The 25,484-nt window shown below is 41.7% G+C and overlaps 1 protein-coding gene across 1 annotated transcript; it reads left to right on the forward strand.

Moving 5' to 3' along the window:
- The first annotated feature begins 3,747 nt into the window (after positions 1-3,747).
- Positions 3,748-25,484, forward strand: capzb (capping actin protein of muscle Z-line subunit beta). The gene is made up of 9 exons (XM_080728947.1): positions 3,748-3,979; positions 13,688-13,777; positions 15,381-15,502; positions 15,691-15,804; positions 19,720-19,861; positions 19,973-20,089; positions 20,302-20,367; positions 20,572-20,648; positions 24,038-25,484. Exons 1-9 carry the CDS (start codon positions 3,977-3,979, stop codon positions 24,123-24,125), a joined length of 819 nt encoding a protein of 272 aa, XP_080585073.1. The 5' UTR covers positions 3,748-3,976; the 3' UTR covers positions 24,126-25,484.

Raw genomic sequence — 25,484 nt, forward strand, 5'->3', positions numbered from 1 at the left:
GAAATGTAAATAATGACTTCATAACATGAAGGCATACTGTATATAAGAAACAACTGCAACAGAAGAATCCATAAAAGACATGGATTCCATCTGCAGCCTTTGAAAAAAAAAATACAGTGACGTTTGCTCTCCTCTTCCTTTTTAGTGAACTAGTAATTCTTGGCCATCTGGCCAGTGATGTACATCAGACCAGTTACCCATATATGGAGACCCCTGCATGATAGTCAACAATGTTATGTCAAAACATGCCCATATATGGGCATTATCAAATATGGGCATTCCCAGATATGTCCTTAATATTGATGACATTGGGACAGGGATCTCCATATATGGGCATAAAACGTATGTTAATTAGGAAAGTCAAGCACGGCCATGGCGAGTTAGGGCTTGGGTTTGATGCCTGGGGATCTCCATATAGGGGCATAAAGGGGTATCCTAACAGGGAATCATCTGGGAATGCCCATACTGTATGTGTATATGGACATTTTATTTATTTTATCCTTTATTAATATATATCCATATACATATATGGACTCAATATTAATGTTTTCGGGGAAGGTAGGGTGTAAATCAAAGTAAAGCAGGCTCTTGCGCCAGTCAGGGCCTGGTATTTATGACATCAGAAATTTCCATTTATGGGCATAAAGGGATTTTGTTCCTGGGAATGCCCATATATGGACTTTTTATTTTATCCTTTACTAGAAATGAAGTCCTGTCAATATGTCAATCTCAGAGTGTTGTTAAACCATCGTTGCCCCTCGTGTTAGAGCACCTACAGGTAAAGGGCTCTACACCTTGTCACACTGTTTACACACAAAGGGTTTTTCTCCAGTGTGGACACGCTGGTGTGTCTTCAGGTTGCCTAGCTGATTAAAACCCTTGTCACACTGTTTACACACAAAGGGTTTTTCTCCAGTGTGGGTACGCTGGTGTGTCTTCAGGTGACCTAGCTGATTAAAACCCTTGTCACATTGTTTACACACAAAGGGTTTTTCTCCAGTGTGGGTACGTTGGTGTGTCTTCAAGTGACCTAGGTGATTAAAACCCTTGTCACACTGTTTACACACAAAGGGTTTTTCTCCAGTGTGGGTACGCTGGTGTAACTTCAAGTGACCTAGCTGATTAAAACCCTTGTCACACTGTTTACACACAAAGGGTTTTTCTCCAGTGTGGGTACGCTGGTGTGTCTTCAGGTGACCTGGGTGATTAAAACCCTTGTCACACTGTTTACACACAAAGGGTTTTTCTCCAGTGTGGGTACGCTGGTGTGACTTCAAGCCACCTAGCTCATTAAAACCCTTGTCACACTGTTTACACACAAAGGGTTTTTCTCCAGTGTGGGTACGCTGGTGTGTCTTCAGGTGACCTAGGTGATTAAAACCCTTGTCACACTGTTTACACACAAAGGGTTTTTCTCCAGTGTGGGTACACTGGTGTGACTTCAAGTCACTTAGCTGATTAAAACCCTTGTCACACTGTTTACACACAAAGGGTTTTTCTCCAGTGTGGGTAGGCTGGTGTGACTTCAAGTCACCTAGCTGATTAAAACCCTTGTCACACTGTTTACACACAAAGGGTTTTTCTCCAGTGTGGGTAGGCTGGTGTGACTTCAAGTGACCTAGCTGATTAAAAAAAACCTTGTCACATTGTTCACAGTGGAAGGGTTTTTCTCCACTGCGGACACGCTGGTATTTCTTCAGAGTCGATACCTCAATGAAGCTCTTCTCCTTCCTATGTAAGTTATCAGATGTTTCTGTACTTCTGTCCATTGCTCATCATTTTGACAGTAGAGGTTGTTGTGGCTCCTCATGCCTTCATGTCTTCATGGAGGAGAATCTGAGATGTGAAGGCGTATGGAAACTACTTGCACTGTTAATTGGAAGGCGTTTCTTTGTCAATTGCGAGGTGGAAAGATTTGGTTTTGATATATCCTCGGTCAATCTCTGTCTCCTTATCAATTCTCTACATATCGCTGTGTCACTCTTTCAAAGATCTCGTGGCCCTTATATATGGCCTGGGATGTGAACTGGGTGACGTCATCACTCAGTTAATGACATCGCTCTGTGTTATTTCAAGGGTTTTCCCATTGGATGACATCATCATGTGTTTTCTCAAAGGCCTCTGGCGTTAATTAAAGCCCAGACCATTATGGTGGTGTCCAACTTGTAGATGTCATTCGCGTATCCAGTTGTATTACGGTTGACCCCTCCGCCATGAATATATATGACCATTAACTATTCAGCTGGAGAGTTTATGATGTTGTACACATTATCAATGGTATCCTTGACCATCAAAACATGGGTGTAGACATCACATATTCTGTATTATGAAGTATGGTTCAGGAAGAGACAAAATATATTATCTGGTAATGGCGGATATTAAAATGGCCACCAGGGGTCGTTTTTCTGATGGCTCCATATCTGACAATGTTCAGGGTCCCAAACTGTACAAGTGTACCAAGTTTCATACTTTTATGAAAAAGTGAAAAACTTTCGAACAAAACCAGTGGACTACCTCAAAACATCACCAAATTGGCCATTAACTATTCACCTGGACAGTTTATGATGTTTTACATGATATCAATGGAATCCTTGACCATCAAAACATAGGTCTAGACATCATCTATTCTGTATTATCATGTTTAGTTCAGGAGTTATGATGTAAAATACATTAATTGGTAATGGCAGAAAGTAAAATGGCCATCAGGGGGCGTTTCTGCGATGGCTCCATATCTGAAAATGTTCAGGGCCCCAAACTGTACAAGTGTACCAATTTTCACGCTTGTATGAAAAAGTGAACGATTCACCTAAAATCTGGTCATAATCCTCCGGACTAAATGGCTTGTTTAAGTTTGGGTCCTTTTGTACTCAATTCATATAAAACGTACGTTCATACCAGTAAGACTCCCTAATAGGGAGATAAGCGACCGTCAGGTCGCAGCGTGATTTTAGGGCAAAATGTGTAGGAGTAGTGTCCAAAAATGTGTTTGAAGAAATTGGCCTGATGGTGGCGCTATATGGGACAGATCCATATTGATGAGATGAGTGTAGACATACTGCGTACCGATTCGCGTGATTTTAGGGCAAAATCTGAAGGAGCAGTGTCCAAAAATGTGTTTTAAAAAATCGGCCTGAAGGTGGCGCTATATGGGACAGATCCATGTTGATGACATGAGTGTAGACATACTGTGTACCGATTTGCGTGATTTTAGGGCAAAATGTGTAGGAGCAGTGTCCAAAAATGTGTTTTGCAAGAATCGGCCTCATGCTGGCGCTAGAAGAGGGTCATGCGTGAATTGGGTTGTGGTTTGGCAGGCAAGGAGTATGTGTGCAAAATTTGGCATGGATCGGGGCAACGGTTGCAGAGATATGAGCAGGGCAAAAGTGTGACGTGTGACAGACAGACAGACTGACGGACGGACGGACGGACGGACGGACGGACAGACAGACAGCTGGTGGAGGTTTTGATAGTAATTGCGACCTGACGGTCGCAATTAATATAAAGCAGATCTACAAGCTCACAGCGCATCGCATCGGCCGCACGCCGTGAGCTTGTAGATCGGCTATTTTCGGCCGCGAGACACCGTCGTACGAGCCGTAGTCGAACTGCACCACCAGCTCTCTCCCTTCCATACTTGGCAATGCGTTACTTACTCCTCGGCTATTGGCTGCCGCGGCAGAGCGAACCACAGTGACCCGGACGTGCATTCATTCTGTCAGTGTTCTATGTTTTTTCTCCTCCCAGGCCCAAGCTCTCCTTCCTGTACCCCGGTTGAGGAAGTAGAGAGTGAATTCGCTGACAGGGTTGGGTTCTGTGGAAGAAACATCTATCTGTTCGGTGGTGGGGGAGACAAAAACAAACAATAGTACCAGAGAGGATCCGGGACCCGTTACAAGCACAACACAGGCCAACGTTGTAAAGTCACCGGTGACACCCTCTAGTTGCCCCACTGAGCTCGCCACAGGACGCCGCAGACATGGTAAGGGCCTCGGGGCTTGGAGAGAGGAGGAACGGGGCAGTGGTTGGCTTTTTTTGGTGGGGCTACTGCTGCTAGTGCTAACTAGGCTAGTAGCAGGCTAAGCTATGCTAGCGTTAGCGGTCCTTTATAGCAGTGCTTCTTAAACTTTGACATTGTACAAACGGAACCAAATTGACCCGCTATGGTGCATTTGGTTCCATTTGTACACTTGTCAAAGTTACAGACTTGTAAGGGTCAATTTAGACCCCCATAAAGGAACCAGAGTCCCTGAAATGCACTTTTGAGAACCACTGCTTTATAGTAGGAAGCGCCGGGTTGGGTAACTGGATAGATAACTTAGGAATCGCCTTCTACTGCATGTCTGCATCTTCACAGGGTTTGTAAAATTACCGATTTCTTTGCGGATGGATCCGCAGAGATTAGTAGTCCCGTATCTGACAGCCTAGTGTTAGCAGCTGGCTAGTAGCTGTTTTTATCAGCTGTCTACCTGCTGCTAGCTGCCTCTGCCTGGGTGCCCAGTGGAGCTGCAGGCAGCAGCACAAAGTTAGCGCAGGAGGATGTTTTGGATTTGGAACAAGTGTATGAATAGCGAACGTGGACATCTCCAACACACATACAGCCTCAGTCCACTGCCCGTGCACTCCCCCACACGCGCACACGGTTAAAATAGACGAGCGCCAGGTTGCCTGTCTATAATAAGCCTGCTTGCTCCTCCTATTCCTTACCATGATGAGCAGCTACCCCTTCCTTCCTTCAAGGTTTTCCTTAACTCAGCTGGGGTTGAACTGTTTCGTTTAGCCCACGGTTGCATTTAACATTGAGTCAGTGGAGAGCAAATAAGTTGCTGTTGCTCTGACATGTGTTCTCTGGTGTAACTTTAATGCTGTTATTCAATTATTTTGTTCTCTTTGAGGCTAATATATTTGACAAGAGGATTGGTATTTTATTGCTGTTCCACAAAGAAATAAGCTTGTGTTGACTAATGGATTATGACGGAACCCACTCTGACATGTTCTGTTTGTTTAGATCTGTCCAGCAATGATTCATAACCAGTAGGTTTCATTGTTTTGACAGGGTCGCAGACAAAGACTGAATTAGGGTAATGGTGTCCTGACTTGTAGTCTGGACAAAATTCGGGTGTGAAACCAGAGTTGAGAGGAGAACCCCTGCTCCTAAAGTATACTATTTACATAGATTCTTAATCTATCTGGAAGACCAGGTGGCTTTTCTCCCCCAGCCCCTCTCTTTCTCTTCTTTGGGCCTCACCTCATCCATCCTGCTGGCTCAGGCTCTGTGCTTTTCCTCAACCCCAAAGGGCTGTTTGGTCTGAGCGTGTTTACACGGAGACAGGACCATTGGTAAACACACTGTCAGAGAGTGCAGGTGTCTGATGGAGCAGACTGATTCATCAGCTGAGAAAGAATTTAGGACAGGCAAAAAAAAAAAAAGCATTGAAAGAGGGAGAAAAAGCCACGCACGCACACAATATAAGTTTGGAAAGTTCAGGGTGACTCTTAAGAGAAAATTGTTTAGGGAAAGAATGGTCTCCCTTTTTTTGCAATTTTATTCTTCTTTTGAACCGCAGCTGTGCATATAAGTCAGGTCTATGTGACTGAATTAAGTTAATAGTATTTTCTATAGAAGTTTTTACAGCAGAAATGGTGTATATGCGGAAAAGCTAATGTTGTTTACTACAGTTATTACACTGTAATTATTTCCTATAATTTACTGTACTCGCATCGCAGGTTAATGCCTCTTAAAGCTCAGAGTGATGATAGATGATATAGATAATATGTTGGACCCTCCCTGCCCCTGGTATTACAGTACATTCCTTCATCTTCTGAACATTTCCCTGGGGTTTCATGTTGTGGCTGGCCTGTCCTTTCCTGCTACTCGCTGCATTTTTATGTCAGAGAGAAACCCCTGGGGGAAGGTTCTGCTATGTGGCCTTGTCTGTTCTGCTTCTTCCCAGGCTGTCATCATCAGGCTTTGTTATTATTACACTTAATTAGTTTACCACGTTTACCCTGGTGTCCCTATTTTGGTCAACTATTCAAAATTTCTTCACAAAACCTCAGAAATGGTGAAAATAACTACCTAGATAGATGGATGGATAGATAGATAGATAGATAGATGGATACCTTTATTATCCCAAGGGGGAAAATAGTCGCCCGGAGGCAGCACAGCAGTTAAATGTTATTTACAAAGTTACAGAGAAGTATGAAAAGAAAGGAAAAAGTACTGTAAAAGAACAAGGTACACCAAAAAAAGAGAACGAAGAATATATACGTACATAAAGTGTCAAAACAGTCAACGCTCATAAGTGTAACAGCCATACTTAAACAAGAATTGACACAGTCAATATATAAGCTGGTCAGATGAAAAAAAAAATGTTTTTTGAAAAAAAAAAAAAAAAATGTTTTTTGAAAAAAAAAAAGTTTTGGAAAAAAATGTTTTTTGGAAAAAAAAAGTTTTGAAAAAACTCGGGCGTGCTCAAACAACAGTAATAACTGCGTATTACCTTACTGTACTTTACTGTACTGTATACTGTACCTCACTGTACTGTACTGTACATATTCTGTGTTCTATATCTATGAAGTCTGTGTTCTAGATCTATGAATTTTGTCACTCCCCCCCCCCCCCGTGTATGTGTGTGTGTGTGTGTGTGTGTGTGTGTGTGTGTGTGTGTGTGACTTTTACTTATAACTGAGTACATCTACAGTGCAGTATTGATACTTTTAAGATACTTTTAAAAAAACAAGTGTAAAACATTTGAGTACTTTTTCCAACAGCTACTTTCCCCCATAGCCTGGAGGACTCCTGCTAAGTTTACAGTTGCCATATAGCCTATTACTCTATAAATCTATCTGTGATGTCTGATTTTACTAAAACTAGCATGCTTATTAGGCAGTAGTGGGAAAAGTACTCGCATTCTTTACTTAAGTATCATACAAGTGGAAGACTTGTATTCAAAATTTACTTGAGTACAAGTATAAAAAGTATTTGTATTGAAATGTACCAAAAGCAGAAAGTACGCATTATGCAGAACTTAATGTAACCAAGGTGTTCAAATAAGTGTATTGATTGTAGGCATTTTCCAAAATCTTGTGGTATTTCACTGCTACATATCGTTCTAAATATATGCTTTCTTGTCATTTAGTACAATGAATGTGTTACCGTGTCTCTAGAAATGTGCTCATTATTTGTGAAGATACTAACTGTAATTCTCAAAGACTCGCATTGGTTCATTCAGCACATCGTTTTTGCTCTGTTTCATTTGATATTAAAATGCAACTCGAATTAATCTACTGTGTGGACACTGATCAGATGACAGGAAGAAGCAGCTCATCAATGAATGTACTTTGTGTTGCTTTTGTAAATTGTGTAGGGTACGATATTTTCATGACTTCACACCAAAGCCCATATCATGGTCATAGAGTTAAATCATTGACAACTTGCATACTCGTTCAGTTCATATGTTAATGCAGATGGTATGCAGATGGTGTGACACATCACCTACTACAGCCTACAACGATGCCCAGGGCAACACTGCATATTGTCTATAAATGGCTCACAGTTTAAATAACGTACGGTTTATTTGGACAATCATCTGTAACAGATGAAGTATAATTAAATACGACGTGATTAACGTTTGTTTGACATCCTCATCACAATTACATTGGATGCATCGCGTTGATTAAAGTGAATGGCTGCTATAGTTTTGCTAGTTTTCATCACCTAATCACCTTCCTTTCATAACCTAATCTCTACGTTTAGAATTGAAAGAAGAAAAATAATGTTAATGTTAGTATGAAGCTAATTATAAAGCTTAAATGGATGATGATGTCAACAATGACTTGTGAAAATCAAAGAATGATAGCCGATCTACAAGCAATCATACAAACATTTTGTACTTTGATGCCAATACTTTTGTACTTTTACTCAAGTATAGACCTCTCTTTTCTTCTGTTTCATTTATCACAAGCAGGCTGGCCACAGGCACCGCCTCAGTGTGAAGGAATGGTGCTCCCTGCTGGACAAAATATGTCATTACAGCAGTACAGATCTGGAGGGCCTGGCCAATGGATCATGAGCTCGGTGACCATGTGACATGGACAGCCAATCGGCAAATAGGTCCCCTAGGTCCCCTGAATGTCTCAGGACAATGTAATCTGTTTAAAGAGCTGGTCCTGCTGACCAGCTAAAAAGCAAATAGCAATACAACTTAAGCACAGCTTATCAATACAGTGCCAAACTGTCCAAAACAGTCAATGCTAGTCAGTGCTACAAGTATCTCACCGCCTTGAAGCCTTGCATGACAAAGTAGGGGCGTTACTTATTATGTATAGGGTGTAAGTGGTTAAAGAATTGTAAAAACACATCACATTTGAAAATGACGTATACAAAATCCTCTCTTTAATCAAGCCAATTCAAAGGAGCTTTATTGGCATGAGAAAACATACATTTACATTGTCAAAGCAAGTCTCATATAATACAAATAATTGAAAAAGGGGAATACAGTTGGAGGTACCCCCAGCATTGTGTAAACAGAGCTATGTCACATTTCTTGTTATTTACAGGGTATAAAGCTTTTTGAAACAAATGGCAGCATCTTTTGCACTCGCTTTGGGACAAATGGCAGCATTTTTTCTCAAAACGATTTTAAATAATATACTAAAAAGCAAGGTAGCAGCTCTGTTTGTATGTGCAGTAGGTCACCCACGGTTTGTAGTCCTTAAAGGACCAGTTCACCTCTGGGACAACCAGATCTTATTTTATTGTTGTTTGGGACACGATCAACACAATCCTAAGTTATCTTTTGTGTTCAATCTGTGTTTTTAGATATTTTAGTATTTCAGCATGCTACAACTGGTCATATGATGCAAAATGCATTTTCAAACTCACTTTGGGTGTGTGTAATCTGTGGGAAGTGTGTGTTGCCATTGCCTTAGCAAGAAGGTGGGAAATAAGGTACAGAAATGCATTTGTTCCTCAAGAGTCAAAAGGTTTGGCACACACGCATCACCAACAGTAGCTTATTGGTAAGCTTGTGCATGTTGTCACTATAGCATCAGTCAAGTCAAATATTTCTCTCTCCAAATAAGGAATTGTCATTAAGTTGTAGATATAGACAGTCCCATTCATTGAGTGGTGGTGGCTATAATGGCATCACTTATGCCTAATGTTTATTTGGAGGCACTATCAGAACTTCCTCTTCCGTGCCATTTTTTCATTGCTTTTACTGTTGTGTTGACAACTGTCTGCTTCATGTCTGCTTTTGTCTGCAGTTAAGATACCTATTTCCTCCCGCGAGGGAAATTCAGTATTTTCAGCCCAACTGATTTTCTGCCCACAAGGAGTGTGTGAGCAATTAGGGGTTAAGAGTCATACTCAGGGGGACACATCGACATTGCTACCCTGTCCTGGAATTGAACCTGGGACAACCAGTGGCTCTGGTTCCCCAGATGGGCTCCCTAACGATTCAGCTATGCCGCTCCCAAGTTAAATGTAAAATGCTATGGGTGTGTGAACCTGGTGTGAATGTTCCTCATAGAGCCACTGAGTTTGATCCTTTCATAACCTTGTACAAAATGTATCGTGTCCCCATCATTACCTTCCAGCCTTGTGATGAAATGTGAGTGCTTGGTTTGATCTTTCCATCTCCCATAGAAGCCAACTTTCTAACAATAAATAGACCCATTTGTTGACATAGTTTGAGCATGGTGCTTTAAAAAAGGATTATTAGGGTCAGTGGGATAAGTAATTTTTTCTAACCTGCTGTTTTCTAAACTAATGAATAGCCTATATGAGATGAGTATACAAAACATACATTATTTGTTATTAAGACGTTGGGTTAGGGTATTATGTCTAATATATATTGTAATTCAACATTACAGTACATCTTCTACATACGGTTGATATGTAGAAGAGCTGCATGTAAACAAACACCAATACTGGAGGCACACAAAACTTGAAGAAATTCTTTACCTACTGAAAACATTTTTACTTCCTACTCATGACCCCCAGTAAACATCCATTCACATGTTATTTTTGTGAATGGCCTTAGTATGTGTACCGTTTAGCAATTTATCAATGCACAAATATTACCACTAGCAAATGAGAACAGAAGTGTCCACAGCCCTCCTCTGAGACGACACAGATGGAGTAGTAAATGGCGCTGTGGGAGCTATTCTGTATTATTTTCACATTTATTTATTTATTGTTTTGTTTAGCAGAATTATTTTGATTACAGCCATATTATTTCAGTCCATTTGTGTTTACAGTTCCATAACTTTATTTTGAAGGTGCAATTAAAAAAAAAAATGTTTGCAGCATCGAGGACTCTTGAGTCGAGCAAACGTTTAACATCTTTTTGCGGTATTGTTTTAGAATGCTGAATAAATGCCACCATATATTTTTTCTTTTTTCCCCCATTATGTCACCTATTAATTCAGTTGCTTCGCATTGTTATTCTGTGAATTCAATTCTAATTTCAAAATTGGTTTCAGTAAAATGGAGCTGCTCAGTTGCAGTATAGTGACTCAACATGTCTTTAAAGATGTGGTGCCATGATTCCCCCCCCCCCTCTAAAACATGATTATCAGGTATTATGATTATACTAGGAAGAAGATTTTTTCCAAAAAAGTATACAGAAAGAGTTAAAATTGGGTTTTTATGTGGCCACACCCCCAGTTCATTAAGTATGCATGGATGTCATGGTGGGTGGTGACCCAGCTGATATAGCCACACCCCACAGTGTTGGGTGAATGGTAAATAGGGGAGGAGTTGATACTGTGACATACTTAGTATCTGTGTTTTTTAACTGACACTTTTGACCACAAGGTGGCAGCCTCCAAGAGAAAACAAACAAATACTAAGAGAATACATCATTTCTCAAAAAAAAAAAAAAAACACAACAGGGGGTCTAATGAAGTACTTTCAACCTCCTAGACACATGAAAAACTGAAAAAGTACAAAACTATGGCACCACCTCTTTAAATGTTATTTCTGCAAAAACGATGTTTTAGCAAATTTAACATAAAGGCGGGACAAGGCAGATAGAGCCTGATGGTTGGTCAATCAGGGACCAACCAGAAGGCTAACAAAGGGTGAATTACTGTAAAATGGGTTTAAAATGGGTGAAGGCATCCTTTACTACTGTCATGATATAATTCTAATTTAAAACTAGACTGCACTCTTGTCGAGATGCCAACTTGAGCCATGTGCATCCACTTGTGACCATATATGGCCTACTTGTGTGCAAGCAGAGCGAGCAAGTACTACTTTCAGTGCTGTCTGTATGTATTTGGGTGTGGAAGGTCTCACTCTGTCCAGGTGCCAACTTGCGCCTTGTTATTTTTATCAGGATGGACTGTTGTTGTTGACGTCACGAAGAACGGTGCTCCCTCATTGGCTAATGGCCCTGCCCTTATACTGTCGATCGGATACAGACGGCATCGAAAGTAATAATTGTAACTAGAAAGTGTGGTTGCACTGACGCGAGTCGCGAGAAATCCACTGATTCCATTTATTGAGCGCTACCAACCGCTCCTACGTTTCACTTTGTGTGTATTAGGATCTCCATGTATGGAGATACATGCTCATTAGAGATGTTACCGATCAATCGGCAATGGATCGGATCGGGCCGATCAAAGCGTGATCGGTGGTAATCGGTGGTTTAGATCAAAAGGTAAATGCACCGATCCGATCGGCTCAGTGCATCCGATCAACCAGCCGTTCAGTATGCCCACTTGAGGCCATTTTGGGGTATTGATTTCTACAGTGCTGAAGGAATAATTAGTTACTGCTATGATAATAAATACATAGTAATGCTGGTAAATAACTATAAGGCAAATATATAAATGAATTCATGAGTGAATGAATGAATTAAAGTTAAAACATTAACATTTAGAAAATATAAATAATAACTTGATCGGATCGGTGATTGATCGGTATCGGGTGATCAAACTTTTGTGATCGGTGCTCGGTGATTGGTTCCAAAAAACCTGATCGGACCATCCCTAATGATCATACACACAAAGTAACTGACATCACGGACAGAACAGCCCATACAAGGAGATCTGCTCGCGTGTTGTGTGTTTGTGTTGAGCAAAGGTTAATAAAAAGCAGGTTCATTTTGCTGGAGAAAAAAATCTGAGACCTAGAACAATAGCAACCACACTAATTATGTTGCTCTTTGGATCCACATGGAATGCCGTGACGCCAATGAGGAGCTCAGGCTTCATATGGCCCGCCTCTCATGTCAGTCATTCTATGATGTATGTCTCCAAATTTGGCGAAGGTTTAAGCCTCGTCTGTGGCTCTGTGCCCTTTGACTTATCGTAATTGCGACCGTAGGTCGCAGATTATTGCGACGCAGATTAGTATGTGACCGGTCACAGCTTGTCCATATATGTGTATCTCTGTCTGTCACGCCCGACACTGGTTCTATGGGTTTGTTGCCCTGACATCATGCTCTGGTGTCACAGTGATGTCAGGGGAACCACTCTGAACAGAATGGGTTTGCCGCTCTGACATCACGCTCTGGCTGTGATCATGTCACACTAACAAAATCCCTTTTATGCCCATATGGAGTTCCCTGGTGTCATCAATATTAAGCCCATATCTAACAGGACTTCATATGGGGAATGCCCATGGAGGCCGCATCGGTAGGGGTGCAGGAAAAAATCGATTCGAATTCGAATCGTGTTTCTAACATGGTAAGATTCAGAATCGATTCTCTTTTTCCAAAAATCGATTTTTTTATTAGATATTATTTATTAGATATTATAATTTATATTTTATGATTTTTTTTATTATGATTTTGTTATTACGATAATTTATTAGATATCATGTTGTGTTTGTACAAGTTAAAAGAATGTGTGCAAGCATGAATAAATCAGACATGTTGTCTTGGATTTACCTTTGTGTGTTTACATTATTGCAATAAGTTGATAAAACCTTTACAATTATAAAAGCTACATAAATGTACTCTGCTTTCATGCCAGCAGACTGGAGTAGATCCTGATATATGAATTGAATAGAGAATCGTTTTGAATAGAGAATCGTTTTTAAATCGGAAAATAATCGTTTCTGAATTCGAATCGTTTGGATTTGAAAGAATCGAAGAAAATCGTGAATCGTGACCCCAAGAATCGATTCTGAAACGAATCGTGGGATACCCAAAGATTTGCAGCCCTACGCATCGGCCACATACCACACTAACAGAATCCATATATGGCCAAGACAGATGGCCAAGACAGCCCATATCTGTGTGACTGGTTCTATAGACAGGGATCTCCATGTATGGGCATGAAAGGGTATGATGTCAGATGTCATAGACATCATAGGACTTTCACATAACGAATAAGTGAGTAAGCTCTCACAGCATAACTCCATATACAGTATATGGATTTCCATATATGGGTACCAGGGGTCTCCATAACTGGTCTGATATACATCACTGGCCAGATGGCCATGAATTGGCCAGAAAAAAATATTTTCAATTTGAAGATGATTTCCTGGCTAAATAAATAAAGTACAAAAATAGCCCACATCCAGAATTAAACCATTTTAAACCGGAAGAAAAATCTAGAAGTGTTTGCTTTTGAAGCCTTTTTCGACTATTATGTGTGTAGAGACAGTCACATTCTGATACTACGTAGAGTGATAATTACCTGACCTGGCTGCATCTATGTTGTCTTTCAGAATGACCAGCAGCTAGACTGTGCCCTGGATCTGATGAGGCGTCTGCCTCCCCAGCAGATTGAGAAGAACCTTAGTGACCTCATCGATTTGGTGAGTTACCGTCTGGCAGAACAAAACAACCAACCACTGAATGCTACTGTATGTCTTCATTTCACAGGGAAGTAGTGAAAAACAGACAAAAGAAAGATACGCTGTTGCTTGTGAAATATCTGGCCATTTCCATTGTGAGGTCGAGCACGCTTAACCAGATTTTGGTAGCATCAGCAAATTTAACTTAATATATTATATATTCCCCCCCTCTCTATATTCCATTATAATGTACGATATACAATACAAAGGAAAGTACACCTTTTACACCTTTTTTATAATTCATTGTTGTTGTTTTTTTATGCACAGTGTAGGAGGTTCAACTTTCCAATTATGACTTCCCTTAATGTGCATGGCAAAACCCATGAAGTCCATGAATCGACCCTCACTTTAAACACATCCGACTTTTTTTTGCTACATCAGAAATATAACTGCAAGCTGTGTGTTGTGCCGATCAAATCTGACAAATTAAGCTGAGTCAGACACAAATCAAATCACACTCTGATCGGTGTTGTTTGCGCCGCACCTTGTTTCATGGGCATATCCGGTCCTCCCAAAAGACCCCCCACCTGCTCACCTTCCTCTGGGTTCACCTTTAACCTCCCCTCCCTTTGGGCATTCGCTCTCTCCTGGCCTACTTTGTTGTGTCTAGTTGTTAGTGGTTATTAGTGCAGCTGTCAGTCACTGCGAATGCCAGGCCACATTTTGGGCTCCCGTTCCTGCCTTCAGTCCGTCCGTACGTCCTCTCACCCTCGGTGACCGGAGGCACCTGGGTTTTGCCTCCTCATTGTTTCTATTCACGTCTTGCTCACACACACATCTCCTACTTTACCGTTTCCAACTCGTTCTTCACTTTTTTCTCCCCCCCCCCCCCCCCCCCCTCAACACACCCACACACACACACACACACACACACACACACACACACACACACACACAGTCACACACCTCCCTGTCTTACCCAGTCAGGGTTGCCAGGTGTGGGGGACTGTGTTGGGGTGGGGGGAACAGGGCCTCCTTTGTGTCTGTGTTCTGTTGGAGGGAGATTCAGGGGAGGGGGTCCATGTCAGTCTTTGAGAGGTAATTTGTACCCCCTTATCCTCTTGATATTATGTTTCCCCCTCATATGCCTTCGAACATGCCCCCAACCCCCCCCCCCCCCCCCCCCCACCCCACCCCCAGCCCTACCATTTCCCCAAAACCATTTTAGCCACCTGAGAAGAACTGGAATGTGGAAAAGAGAAGGTCTTACTTATTCCCAACTTAAAATGACTGAAGGATATCACATGTCGAGAGTCTTCTGTCTTCCTTGGCCGGTGTGTTTCTCATTACAGCCAAAGGTTTTTCTTCTCTTTTTCTTTCTTTTTTTTTCTGAAGAGCTGCCATCCATGCACAGGTGGACTGAATTGACAAAGACAGCTTCTTTCATTTTACTCATTTTACCCTCTTAAAACGTGGGCTTGAAAAACCCTGTGTGAAAATAAAAGGTTGTGGATGATCAGAGTTCAGGCATGCTGGGTAAGTAACTACTGCAAGGTGCTTTTGGGAGGCCGAGTGGAAACGGCTGTTTTGACGTGGTGAGCTTTCTCTTTCTCTCTCTGTGCAGGTGCCCAGTTTGTGCGAGGACCTCCTCTCGTCTGTGGACCAGCCCTTGAAGATAGCCCGGGACAAGGTTGTGGGGAAAGACTACCTGCTCTGCGACTACAACCGAGACGGCGACTCCTACAGGTGGGCTGCACAACTGCATTTTTACCAGATTGCTATGCATTGTGTATCATTATGTAAAGTTTTAAACGTATATATATTCACTATTGTGAAATGTGGTGCCTAGAGTTTTACAACTATATGCCTTAAGTTGCAGAGTAAAGTGAGAAATAAAATGTTCTGGTTCCGTTCTCCTTCCTGCGATGCATCAGGTCCCCTTGGAGTAATAAGTACGAACCCCCCATCGATGATGGCGCAATGCCCTCAGCCCGCCTGAGGAAGCTTGAGGTGGAAGCCAACAATGCCTTTGACCAGTACAGAGACCTGTGAGTACCATCACACCAGAGCTTGTTAGAGCGTAGCTTGCCACACTCCCACAGACTTTGATTATAAACAAAGACTTTGATTATAAACAAAGATATTCTATAATTTATAGCCAAAACCAAACTTGCTGTTGATTTGGAATTTGTTGAGGTGTGCTTAGAGATAAGAAGAAGAATGCGGAAGTAACCACTGCCATCGGGTGACCAATGAATAATGAACACTATTGTATAGTTCCAAAAATGCAATCCTAACAACAATGGGTTATGATGAAGCATTCGCAATACAAGAACTAACTGATCATGTTGCGGCGAGAGTGTTATAACTCTCTTTCAACAGATATGCATCTTATCATCTGTCATGCTAAAGAGTACAATATTGCACCCAAACCTTAAATATAAATAGTGATTTTGGCTGGGGATCTGGATTCTGGAATGACCTACCTGATAACATTAGGGTAGCAAATATGGTATAATTGATGCTCTTATTGTTTCTATTGCTTTGTTACTATTTCTTTGTTACTATTTTATTGTTTTATATTTATTATTGCATTATTATCTGTTTTTGTTTAGCACTTTGAAGATCTGCTTCTGAACATAGGGTACATAGTTTCAGTGGGTCTTAGAAAGAGTCTTAGAAAATATTAAATACATTTTGCCAACATCAATACATTTACAAATAAGCGTATAAATTCAGTGGCATTACATTTTTGCTTTTTGATTATAGCTTAGACAGTGTTATTGGAACATTTCAGTTTTCTCACATCCTCATATTCACTCCAGTTTGATTTTATTGTGTGTATTTTCAAATTATGGCTGATTGGTACTTTGTTAAAGTTAAGCATACTGGATGGGTCAAACCATTATACCAGCGGATTAGGGCGTTGACAGACCGAGGCAATGGCTGAAAGCGCAGGGTGTTGTGGAGGTTAACTGTTGTTTGTTTAGCTACCTAATTACCTCAGAAACACCATGCACATCTCTCTGCCAGAGCATTATACATTGGTGACTAATGATCGGTACGCTAGCCTCATTCCCTCTTGAACATATCTTTTTGGGAACTTGGGGGTCATCCTTTTTATCATCTTGGCTAAGGACAGCTTGTGTACAGTACATGCATTGTATTGTGAACAGTCTGCACTCCACCGGGGGAAAAACAAGCACTTTCCCCTGTGTTGCTGCCTTCACAAGCGCTAACTCCGTCTGGCAGACAGTTGAGACAGATACTTGAGAAAAGATTGACAGTCAAGGCCTGGGCCGCTGGCGCAGCGATCCAGGCACCTAGGCTCAGTGTAGACTGACAGCGTGTCGCGGGTTCGAGTCCCGATCCCGACGGCCTTTGCATGTCATTCCCCATCTCTCTCGACCCCATTTCCTGTCAGCCCTGTCAGCCTACTCACAATAAAGGCATGAAAAAAGCAAAAACAAACCAAAAAAAATGATTGACAACAATATTGAGAAAGTGGCGGCGTGCCACGTTGTGAGCTTGTAGATCGGCTATTTTCACGACTTCTTAAAAGTTTTTTTTATTTTTTATTTATGGAATTTCTTACATTTTTCTTGGAATGAGGAGGAATAAGAGGAATGGGACTTGCGAGAGAACATTTAGGAGATGTTGCTGCATGAAGGGCATAGGATTAACTGATTCAAAAGCAAAACAGGAGTTGAGTGATGGGGATGCATGTGTAGCCAGGGTGAGATGCCGTGGGCTCGGAGAGCCCAAACTTATCAAGCTGCACGCACGCGCACCCCACATACACGCACGCACACACAAGTGCGTGCATGTACGTCATCAAGTTGTTTGGCGGCTCGGTCAACACTTGGTCCCCTACTTGGCTGCTTTGCATAACAATACTCGGGGGTAGGCAGTTCTCACCTACGTCCTCATTTACACTTGTATATACGGCCAGCAGGACGTTCGCCTTGCATTCTTTGCAGACTTTTAGCTCCTTTCGGAACCTCTCCCTCCGCTATGCAGCTCCGAGATGAGGTTTCTCACTCTTGTCATCCACAATTGGTTCGTTGCGGGGAAGCTCCGCCGTCCACGAACACTTCTTACCTTTTTTGAACATTCTATCCAAAAAGTAAAGGTCCTATACCGGTCTCTCATCTGTTTACTTCTCAAGCATGGAAGAAAAACGAAGCACCATGTTGAAATAAAGAGTTTAAAGATATACTGTGTAAGTTGCTCAACTAGTGGTCAGTAGCTCTATAGCAAACCGCGGTCGCGTCCGCGTCTTTTGGCCGTTTTTCGCCGCGGACCGGGCCTCACACCCCCGCGTCTGCCTCCACCTCGCCGAGATCTATCTTTAGAGGGGTCCCTGGTTCCTGTGCGTTCAGGCATTCCGGAGAAACAGACTCCTTCACCCGAGTATAGAGACACACGGGCGCCTACAAATATGGCCGCCCTATTGTGATAGCGACCCCACTTCAAGATGCGCTTTGATTGGCTGGCAGTGTATAACCCTCGCTGTGATTGGCCGGTAGTGTATGATGACGTAATTTAATTTTCAGCGAAAACCGTCCCCCGGTCAGGATCATAGAAAACATATAAAGAGAAGGCTTTAGAAGCTGAAAATAACGGAGTGGGTGTTCTAAAACTTTAGCAATTTAACAGTTAGGACAATTTTAAGATTTGTTTTATAAAAAAGGTTACAGGTACATGGTATAACTTTAAATCGCTCATTTTGTCAGAGCTGCGGAGGGAGAGGTTCCGAAAGGAGCTAGCAGACTTTACTGTGTGTGGTTATTTTATATAAAACTTAAAGGAAAATACATTAATTGAAACCAAAATAAAAACAACAAATTAACAATGTAACTAAATAATAAGAAATGTAATTACATAAAAAATGTTGTGTGTTGAATACAGTATTTCAACTAGCACCGAGCGGCAGGCATGCGTGCACACATGCACGCGCACATGACGTGCACGTGACGTCATGAATGTAGAGGGCCACCAGTCACCACTTCAAAAATCCATATCACACCACTGTGTGTAGCAGTGAGAATGGAGAAATAAGGAACGAAGCAGATGAATGCCACCCCTTTGTTTGTATAGCACCTAATGTAAAAAAGATGGATGCATATCTCAAATCAACACATTTATGTGACTAGCATAATAATACGTAATATCTTATGTAAAACCTTTTTAATGATGATGAACAACTCGGGCTTGCTATGTATTTGAAACGCAGCCTTAATCCTGAATAAAAACACCCTAACTGGTACAAAAGACCTGGTTATTACCGTAACACAGTGGTTCCCAAACTTTTCAGGTCGAGACCCAAAAGAGAGATTAGACGTTTGCCTGGGATCCAAACTAGTGAAAATAGCAGATCTACGAGACGTCATTTCCATCGCAAAATCATTGCTTAAGCTTATATGAACCTAGAAAGGTCAGTTTTTGCTCTAAAAATGACAAAAAATACCAAAAAAATCAGAAAATGATCAGAAAGGCGACGTTTGGCGATCTGGCTGCCTCAGCCCCCCCCCCCCCCCCCCCCCCCCAAAAGGATGATTTTTGGCTGTGAATCAGTTCTTAAGGGAACCCTAAAAAAGATCTGTGACCCACAAATGTGTCCCAACCCAGTGTTTGGGAACCAGTGACGTAACGTATGTTTACAGTATTTGTGCAGCCATAACCTCCTCCAACCAATCACTGAAAGTTTGCATTGCTATAACTGATACACACGATGGATAACATTCAACTCATAACTCATTTCGATTAACGATTGGCTTAAAGTTTCCCCTCATTGTGGAAATCTGATACCTGCAGACTTCTTGCTTATTAGAAATGCAGTTCATTTTTTAGTTTCAGCGAGTGCAACAAGGATTTTCCTCGAAGCTGCACCACATCTGTGTTTCCATGAGAATAGCCAGGATCACCTAACCTTCACATGTTTCCTGACGTGTGCTTGTCAGGTACTTTGAGGGCGGCGTATCCTCCGTGTACCTCTGGGACTTGGATCATGGCTTCGCCGGGGTCATCCTCATTAAAAAGGCGGGGGACGGATCCAAGAAGATCAAAGGCTGCTGGGACTCCATCCATGTGGTGGAGGTGCAGGTGGGGGTTCAGTTCCTTATGAAACTAGCATTCCTTTGCCAGGAAAAAGAACGCAATGCAATTTGATCAAGTCAGTAATTGCTTTGTTGTGTTTGTCTGTTTTGTGTGCAGGAAAAGTCCAGTGGACGGACGGCTCACTACAAACTCACCTCCACCGTGATGCTGTGGCTCCAGACAACCAAGACCGGCTCCGGTACCATGAACCTGGGTGGCAGCCTTACAAGACAGGTGAGTGTTTAGTTTTTTTTAATAACCCCAGGATTTATCGACTTTGCTTTTTCTCTTTGTGTAGACATAGAGTAAATAAATATTTTCCGTTTGTCTTTATTTCCGTACACAATATTGGAGAAAACATAAATGTCTTGGCAATCGTATTACTCAACTGTGACTTGTCTATTAACTATCCATCCATTCATTTCTTTGCACTTCTCTTTCTACAGATGGAAAAAGATGAGACAGTTGGAGAGTCTTCCCCACACATTGCTAACATCGGCCGCCTTGTGGAAGTGAGTAGAACAACTACTGCACTGCTTGGTCAAATAATATTTGCTCATGTATTTTGTTCAAACGCTGTAAAATAACTGCACATGTATATAATACATTTCACAAGAACAGGTTTACCTATGCAGAACTAGAAACTCTTGGAAAAGTATTTAGTGTATAGGAATGTATAGGAAGTTGAACACCTCTATTCCCCCTCGCCCCCTCAGGATATGGAGAACAAGATTCGCTCCACTCTCAACGAAATCTACTTTGGGAAAACCAAGGACATTGTCAATGGACTAAGGTACTTCCATTTGGACTTTTGTCTCAATCATTTTGTTCTGCCTTTACAGCACAGCAAACTGGCCACCGTCCCTGCAGGAAGGGTTTTTCCAGTTTTTCGCGTCACTCTTGTCTCTCCGCTTTGTCTTACCTGTTGATGTCATTCCTGCCTTCATTCATGTTAATTTTGATTCTTTATTCATACTTGCCATTACCGTCCTCTTTTGAACTTCACTGTTCCTGCCCTCTTCTTTTTTCCCTTTTTTATTTCTTTCTCAATTCTGTATTCATCCTCTCCTTGCTCCTCTTTCTATTCCCGTTCTTTTCATCCACTACTGTCATTCTCTCTGTTATTTTCCACCTCTGTGGTCTTCCTCCTCCTGCCCTGGTGGTTGTCCTCTGGGCTGCAGATCTATTGACTCTCTGCCTGATAACCAAAAGTATCGACAGCTCCAGAAGGAGCTGTCGCAGGTCCTCACCCAGCGCCAGATCTTCATTGACTAGGGTCAGAGCAGAGGTATAACCTGGCATGGGGTGTGTGTGTGTGTGTGTGTGTGTGTGTGTGTGTGCGCGCGCGTGTGTCCGTGTGTCCATCCTGCACATGTGTGTGACCTATCAATTTCTTTGACTCTGTGGCCGCATGTTGATCTTGTCAATTGTTGAGCGCTGAGAGATAATCAATGACCATTGTGTCATGCATGCTAAAATATTGCGATACCGGATTCTAAATACAATAAACAACTTCCATCACCAACCAAAACCGAACGCAGCAACTTTATAATCACAGCAATGTTAAAAACATTTGACGAACCGTGGCTGTGTGCACAAAAAACAGTATAAACCGTGGCGGTCCCTTAGGCAATATGTGGTTGACTGGTGAATGCTTGCAACGTTTACATGCAACAGCAGCGGTGATGTCCTTGACCGGTGAGCACTCACGATGGTTATGCCTAGTGACACACATTCAAAGTACTGTTTAAACAGTGACGGACTTAGACATATCTGAACTGGCCATCTGTTTGCACTCATCTGAAAAATCACAACTTGCATTCACGATTCAGTTTAAATGTGTGAAGATTGTAACACATCATGAAAAAATGCACATCTACCACCTTCCAGAGAACCTTGAACACAGCACAGCGCCACTAGATACTTTATACAAGGTACAAAAGCCCCACCAAATAATCCTAGAATGAAAGCGTATACTCCATTGCGTGCCAGACCTAGAATAGTCTGTGTTTTCTCAGCTATCTCGTTGAAGTTATTTTTGCCAAGTTTCAAGCCAAGAAAGAATCCAGCTGCATTTTCAAGCAGGAAAAAAGGGCAAATCTGAGGAAATCTTAAAGACCTTCAAGATCCCTCAGAAAATGTTCCTCATATCAAACGTTTTTGAGGTTGTTCTGAAGGAGTTTTAAGTTTTAAAAGCAAACTGCAGTAATGGTAACCATGGCTATTGTGTGTACAATACATTTATATAAAGGCGCGGCTCCAGTAATTTGCTAATCTAAATTATCATTGAGGACTCTTGACGGACAACATTCAGTCAAACGACCACTGTTGTTCCAAGTTTCACTTTACAACAGAAACAACATTTTGGCTCACCTTCTGAATTCCCTGATTGACTTTCAATGCAAAACAGACCATTACTCTGGGCTAAAACTATCTCCTGTTTTCTTTCATACTTATTTCATAATTGTGACAACAACACTGGGTCTTTAAGTGCACATACCGGTATTTATTAAAAGCCACAGAAGGTCAAAACCGTAGCGCGCGTGTTTGAGGAATGTATATTGTAAATGGCTACTTTCTAGGTTTTTTATTTTTGTAAATATATTTATTCTGTATTAAATATTATAAGATGCACTACTAGTAATACCCTGTTCCAATTAAAGCCTCTTCAGCTGTGGTAATTATTGCCGTTTATAAGACAATGGGAATGTTATTCTCTTAATTACCTATGAGGGTACAGTCTGCCTATACATGTTAATTAGGACTACAGTGTTCTGTAAGCCATATAACATTTCTGTTCTCAAACCACTTTGATGTCGTTCCGTATTTGGCTCTAGAGTACCCACTGAACTCATACATTGGCACAGTAGTGCAGTAATAAAATGCTTTATACATCTGTTATCCATAAGAAGTAACCTCATGTTACTGTAATTAGCCTGAATGCTAATTAAGAAAAGAGACGGTTAAATGAAAGAAAAACTGAAGCAAAAATGAAGGAAACATGCCCACTGAAATCATTGTGTTTCTTAGGAAAGGAAAAAAAGAAACTTGTGATGCTCAGACCTAAGCAGGTGGCCATGATTGAATTTGACTAAAATGGACATTACAAACTTGGAAAAAACAATATTCCTCTCACTCAAGTTAAATTATACCTCACGTGTGTGTGTGTGTGTGTGTGTGTGTGTGTGTGTGTGTGTGTGTGTGTGTGTGTGTGTGTGTGTGTGTGTGTGTGTGTGTGTGTGTGTGTGTGTGTGTGTGTGTGTGTGTGTGTGTGTGTGTGTGTGTGTGTGTGTGTGTGTGTGTGTGTGTGTGTGTGTGTGTGTGTGTGTGTGCGCGTACATTTGCATGCGATCATGCACTTGAGATTGAGCAAGTGTGTGCTCTTGTTGTGGAGGTTTTTAGTTTTGAGGGCCTTGCAAACAAATCGCTGATTAGGAATGATACCGTTTATAAGCTAGTATCATGCAACAGAAGAGCATATGATTATAACTGCATGAAAATAAGTAACATTAACCTTTCGTCTGGATGCTGTGTACTTATTAATGAACCCAACTTTCTTATCTTTGCAGGTAAAGTGAGTTGGGATGGTCTAACTCTAACCTTTTTTTTTATTGTAATTTTTATCTACTAATTGCCTTGCCTCGAGCTTAATTCATACTCTTCACAACATCCTTTGTGCTCCAGAGTATGAATGAAGCCTTATTCATACTCCGTAGTATGACTTGAGTCACTTGCCGACAAGAACTATTAACCAGGCTTGAAAATTAAGCTTCAGATCTACAGATATTGTCTTGCTGAAACAGTCCTCTGAAACGGTTGCTTCTGTTCAACTCTCACGGTGCATTTTAATAGCAGGTGATTCTCGGCCGTATTTGTCAATGGGACCCGGCAACTACTGGTGATAGCAGGCGATATTTGAAAAGTGGGCGGAGGAACGTCGTCCAAAAACATTAAATATGTAATCTTTGGGAGACCTCGTCCGGCGATAGCCAATCAAATTCATGGGTTGCTTTGTTTACCCAATGGAGGACATAAGTTAATGACGCCAGGCCGGAACATGCACTAGGAGACTTTTATCGCCCAGACTAGCCGGCTGTTGCCTGCTGTTAAAACGTAGGCTGAGAAGCTTGTGTTTCACGCTGCACACACTGATTCACACTCTGTTGGTCTCTCCCCCCGCAGGAGTGTTCAGACTCTGGGCGACAAGTCGAAGCAAGAGGCTCTGAAGAACGACCTGATGGAGGCGCTCAAACGCAAACAGCAAAGCTAGAAATGCTATTGTTCTCTCTCTGTCTCTCTCTCTCTCTCTCTCTCTCTCTCTCTCTCTCTCTCTCTCTCTCTCTGTGTCTTCTCTCATTCTTTCCACCACGTCTTTGTCATCTTTTCTCTGTTTCTTCATGTCTCTCCCTCCATGCCTGTTTCAGTGCTGCACTCTTGTTCATTTGTGGAAAACAAAAAAAGGAGAAAATGCTTAGCTTTTTATTTGTTTTGGGTATTGTTTTTCTTCCATGCATCTCATCTGCCATGAAGCCATTCACTCGCTCTCTCTCTCTCTCTCTCTCTCTCTCTCTCTCTCTCTCTCTCTCTCTCTCTCTCTCTCGTGCTATGAATATAATGATAGTATTATGACGGTTATGATGATAATCTTGCAGTGTGAGGGCAATGTTTATAATCCCTTATGCTCTCACAGTTGATGTGTCCTTTGGTCAGTTTGAAATGAACGACACCGGCTCTGCTCTCATCTATGATTGGGGAACTGCAGGGTGGGGACACATTCTCTACTGTACATTGGGGGAAGGATTGGCAGGGCTATCAAATAGTCATTGTTTAACATCAACCTTGATTTCTTGCACCCATTTCATCACACACACACACACGCATGTCAAAAGCCTTATTTATACTACGTTGCACGACGGTGTTGCTCACCGAAAAGAGCAGAAATCAGTTATACACTACCGCGCGACAAATTATAAATTGGGCTTAAGCCACTTACCCGGTTTAGATCTCTTATTAAATTCTAACTGTCGATGTAACTGTCATTCTTCTGGGGGTGATTTGAATGGGAGAGGATGGCCCAAAGTTTCTGTTAGAAAGGATTAGTTCAGCGGTTTATGCCTGATTTAATACTTAAGTTGTGCACCAGTTTCTCTCACCGAAAATACATTTTCATGTACCGTATATTTTCGGTGTGAGGCGACATGAGCAACCCCAGTATGAATCGGCCTGTTACTCTTTGTTCCATTCTGTCTACAAGGTTTGTGTGAGTCTGTGGGAGCATGAGGCTGCAGTCAGTGGGAAAGGACTTAATAAAAACATGGGGAAGGACTGTTAAATTCACTGTGTATACCCATGTCATTATGTTATGCCCCCCCTCCCCGCCCCTCCCTTACACTGTGTATAACATGACAATTTGCCTCCCCTCTGTTACCGCTGTCCAACTCTCTCACCTATGTCTTTTGTTGGGGGTCACAGTTTGTCTTCGCGTCTTAACGGGAAAAAAAACCTTGATCGTTTCTGTTTTGGAGGGGAATCTTATGTTGTATTTTGTTTTTTTGTTTTTATTTTGTAAAGCTTATGATTCATATTGTATTAGAGCCTCCAGCAACAATAAAAACAGTAAAAAGCTACA

This window comes from Nannobrachium achirus, assembly GCF_963921795.1.
Source record: "Nannobrachium achirus genome assembly, chromosome: 6".
Taxonomy (NCBI): domain Eukaryota; kingdom Metazoa; phylum Chordata; class Actinopteri; order Myctophiformes; family Myctophidae; genus Nannobrachium; species Nannobrachium achirus.

What these genes read in the sequence shown, in the direction of transcription:
- capzb (XM_080728947.1), top strand. An exon ending in TTTGACCAGTACAGAGACCT is followed by an intron (nt 15,805 to 19,719) that starts GTGAGTACCATC and finishes TGTGCTTGTCAG; the next exon opens with GTACTTTGAGGGCGGCGTAT. An exon ending in GACATTGTCAATGGACTAAG is followed by an intron (nt 20,649 to 24,037) that starts GTACTTCCATTT and finishes CTCCCCCCGCAG; the next exon opens with GAGTGTTCAGACTCTGGGCG.